Source organism: Mustela nigripes, chromosome 1 (assembly GCF_022355385.1).
Source record: "Mustela nigripes isolate SB6536 chromosome 1, MUSNIG.SB6536, whole genome shotgun sequence".
NCBI lineage: Eukaryota > Metazoa > Chordata > Mammalia > Carnivora > Mustelidae > Mustela > Mustela nigripes.
In genome coordinates, this window is record NC_081557.1 from 11,613,057 (window position 1) to 11,616,890 (window position 3,834).

At 38.5% G+C, this 3,834-nt stretch overlaps 1 protein-coding gene across 1 annotated transcript; it reads left to right on the plus strand.

Moving 5' to 3' along the window:
• Positions 1-2,326: 2,326 nt before the first annotated feature.
• LOC132009459 (olfactory receptor 5AN6-like) lies at positions 2,327-3,271 on the plus strand. Its single transcript, XM_059387610.1, has one exon. The coding sequence runs from the start codon at positions 2,327-2,329 to the stop codon at positions 3,269-3,271; it is 945 nt and encodes a 314-aa protein (XP_059243593.1).
• Positions 3,272-3,834: the final 563 nt, after the last annotated feature.

Sequence of the window (3,834 nt, forward strand, 5' to 3'; positions counted from 1 at the left end):
GGGCACAAAGTTATGATAGTCCCACAAAAATGAATTGGAGATTGGTCTAAATTTCTATACTTTGGAAAGTTTTGTGGATAATTGGAATTACTGTTTTCTTTCATTATTATTTTTAATTTTATTTACTTATTTGACAGAGAGGGAAAGAGCACAAGTGGGGGGAGCTGCAAGCAGAAGGAGAGGGAGAAGCAGCCTCCCTGCGAGCAAGGAGCCCAATTTGGGCTTGATCCCAGGTTCCTGGGATCATGACCTGAGCCGAAGGCAGATGCTTCACTGACTGAACCACCCAGGGACCCCGTGTTTTCCTTTATTCCTGGTACAACTTGCTGATTGAACCATTTGGGCCTGGGGTTTTCTTCATGGAAAGATTTTCAGTATTGATTCAAATTTTTAGTGTTTATAGAATATTCAGATTTCTGATTCTTTTTTGAGTCACTTTTGGCAAGTTACATTCTCCTAGAAATTTGAGCATTTTAAGTTTTAAAACTTATTGACATGAAATTGTTTAGCATATCCATTGTAACAATTTCAGGAGCTAGTTATATCTCCCTTTCCATCGCTAAATTTTTTTTTGCTATTAAAAATATTTTATTTATTTATTTATTTATTTTTTAAATTGACATATAATGTATTATTAGCCCCAGGGGTACAGGTCTGTGAATCGCCAGGTTTACACACTTCAGAGCATTCACCATAGCACATACCCTCCCCAATGTCCATAACTCCACCACTCTCTCCCTACACCCCTCCCCCGGCAACCTTCAGTTTGTTTTATGAGATTAAGACTCTCTTATGGTTTGTCTCCCTCCTGATCCCATCTTGTCTCATTTATTCTTTTCCTACCCCCCAAACCCCCCACGTTGCACCTCCTCTTCCTCATATCAGGGAGATCATATGATAGTTGTCTTTCTCCAATTGACTTATTTCGCTAAGCATAATTTCCTCTAGTTCCATCTACATCATTGCAAATGGGAAGTTTTCATTTCTTTTGAAGACTGCATAGTATTCCATTGTGTATATATATACCTTCTTTTTTCTCCTTTTTTAGATTTCACGTTTTTATTTAAATTCTAGTTAGTTAACATATATGGCAAAATTGGTTTCAGGTGTATGATTTAATGATTCATCACTTACTTATAACTCATCACAGCACGTGCCCTCCTTAATACCCACCACCCAGTTAGCCCATCCCCCGCCCACCTCCTCTCCATCAACCAGCAGTTTGTTCTCTATTGTTAGGTGTTTCTTATGGTTTGCTTCCCTCTTTTTTCTTTTTTCCTTTCCCCTATGTTCATCTGCTCAATTTCTTAAATTCCACATATGAGTGAAATCCTATATATACCCATTATATCTCAATTAAAAAATCCACAAGATTTGGTGAATAATATTTTTCATTATATTTAAGTTACAAATGTTTTCTAATTTCTATTCTAATGTATTTTTTGACTTCGGAATAGTTTAGAAATATGTGGTTACTTTCCAAATATGATGGTTCTTCAATTACCAATTTATTACTGATTTCTAACTTAATCCCACTGTAGTCTGAGAATGTTATATGTATTACCAATCCTTTATTTTTTTAATTTAATTTAATTTTTTTAGTGTTCTAAGATTTATTGTTTATGTACCAAACTTAGTGCTCCATGCAATACATGTCCTCCTTAACACCCACCACCAGGCTGACCTTTTAAGTTTTTCACGAGCCAAACTAGTGCTTCAAAACTATATTCCATAGATATTAGCTAATGATACAACTTCACTCAATACTTAATATTTGCACGAGTGACACTGTACATAACTGAACTAATTTCACTTCGACTGACCATATGAGGTAGGTTCTATTATCTTTGTCTTGTCAATTAAGTAAGTTAGATAGAAAGATAATAGACAACATATTCAGAGTCCTAAAACTCCCAGATAACAGAACCACATTCCAAAGATAGCTATGTGACATCTAAGGCCATGCTTTTAGTCACTAAGCTATACATAGGAGTTATAATCCCTCTAATCATATCCTGAAACTTCTAAAGTATCTTTAAGAAGAGCTTTCCAAATGTTATTATACTTTCTTTTGTCCTTGTAAGAGCCTGGTGAGCTAACAGTGAAAAGCATAATTATCTTCTTTTACATGTGGGAATATTGATGCAGGGGACCATTGTAACTATTTAGGGGCAACATTAAGTGGAGTTATTTCTTCTAAAATGGCTCAATATTTCTCTTGGTTTTGTTTTTAGTGTGAGTAGAAGGTGATAATAGAAATTGGGATAACAGCTAACTTAAAGATTTATTCTCTTCTTTGTCTACAGATCCTAGGATTACTAATGCAATGGCTGGGGGAAGGAACAGTACAGCAGTTATGACATTCATTCTCTTGGGATTCTCTGAATTTCCAAAGCTCACCATTGTCCTTTTTTCAGTGTTCCTAGGGACCTACCTCATGACAGTGTGCTGGAACCTGGGCCTCATCACACTCATCAGGGTGGACTCCCATCTGCACACACCTATGTACTTTTTCCTCAGTAACCTGTCCTTGCTGGACATCTGCTATGTCTCCACTATAGCACCCAAGATGCTCTCGGATTTCTTCAAGAAGCAGAAATCCATCTCCTTTGTGGGGTGCACTATGCAGTACTTCTTCTTCTCTAGCCTGGGTCTGACTGAGTGCTGTCTCCTGGCAGCCATGGCTTATGACCGATATGCTGCCATTTGTGATCCTCTGCTTTACACCGCCATCATGTCGCCCACCCTCTGTGTCCAGATGGTGGCAGGATCTTGTGTAACTGGATTCTTTGGCTCATTTATCCAACTGTGTGCCTTACTTCAGCTCCATTTCTGTGGGCCAAATGTCATCAATCATTTCTTCTGTGACCTTCCCCAACTGCTAAACCTATCGTGCTCTGATACCTTTTTCTTTCAAATCATGACTTCTGTGCTCACAGTAATCTTCGGACTCACATCTGTCTCAGTTATCATGATATCATATGGTTATATTGTTGCCACCATTCTGAAGATCACATCAGCTGAAGGCAGGTCCAAGGCCTTCAACACCTGTGCTTCTCACCTGACAGCAGTGACTCTATTCTTTGGCTCAGGTATCTTTGTTTATTTGTATCCTAACTCTGGTGATTCCCTGAGTCAAAACAAGTTGGCATCAGTTTTATACACTGTTATAATCCCCATGCTAAATCCATTGATCTACAGCTTGAGGAACAAGGAAATCAAAGATGCCCTAAACAGATGGAAGAAGAGAATCTTTTTCTGTTGTTACTAATTATGAAATTTATTTGACATACAATACAGAAAAAGTGGTGACTAAATGTTGACCCACAACTCTCCTAAGTGTGGGATGAATTATAGTTGCTTTACTCTCCAAATATAAAACCATGACTAGCACAAGGACAGGAAAATGCATGAGAAGTAACTGGAACCTCAGCATCTCCATCCTTCATCAGCTATGACCTAATACATGAATAGGCCAAACAATCCACAACTATTTTTGTAGTTAGTTGTGGTGGTGTGACTCTTCATCTTCAATATTCCAGCCCTACTTAATGCATACTACCTCAAGGATCAGAAATGCCAGTACTGGTCAAGGCTGCTGGGAGACCAGTACATGTCTTTATAGTATCTCGGGTTTTTTTTTTTTTTTTTTTAGATTTTATTTATTTATTTATTTATTTGACAGAGAGGGAGATCACAAGTAGGCAGAGAGGAGGAAGGCAGAGAGAGTGAGGGAAGCAGGCCCCCTGCTGAGCAGAGAGCCCAATGCAGGTCTCCGTCCCAGGACCCTGAGATCATGACCTGAGGCAAAGGCAGAGGCTTAACCCACTGAGC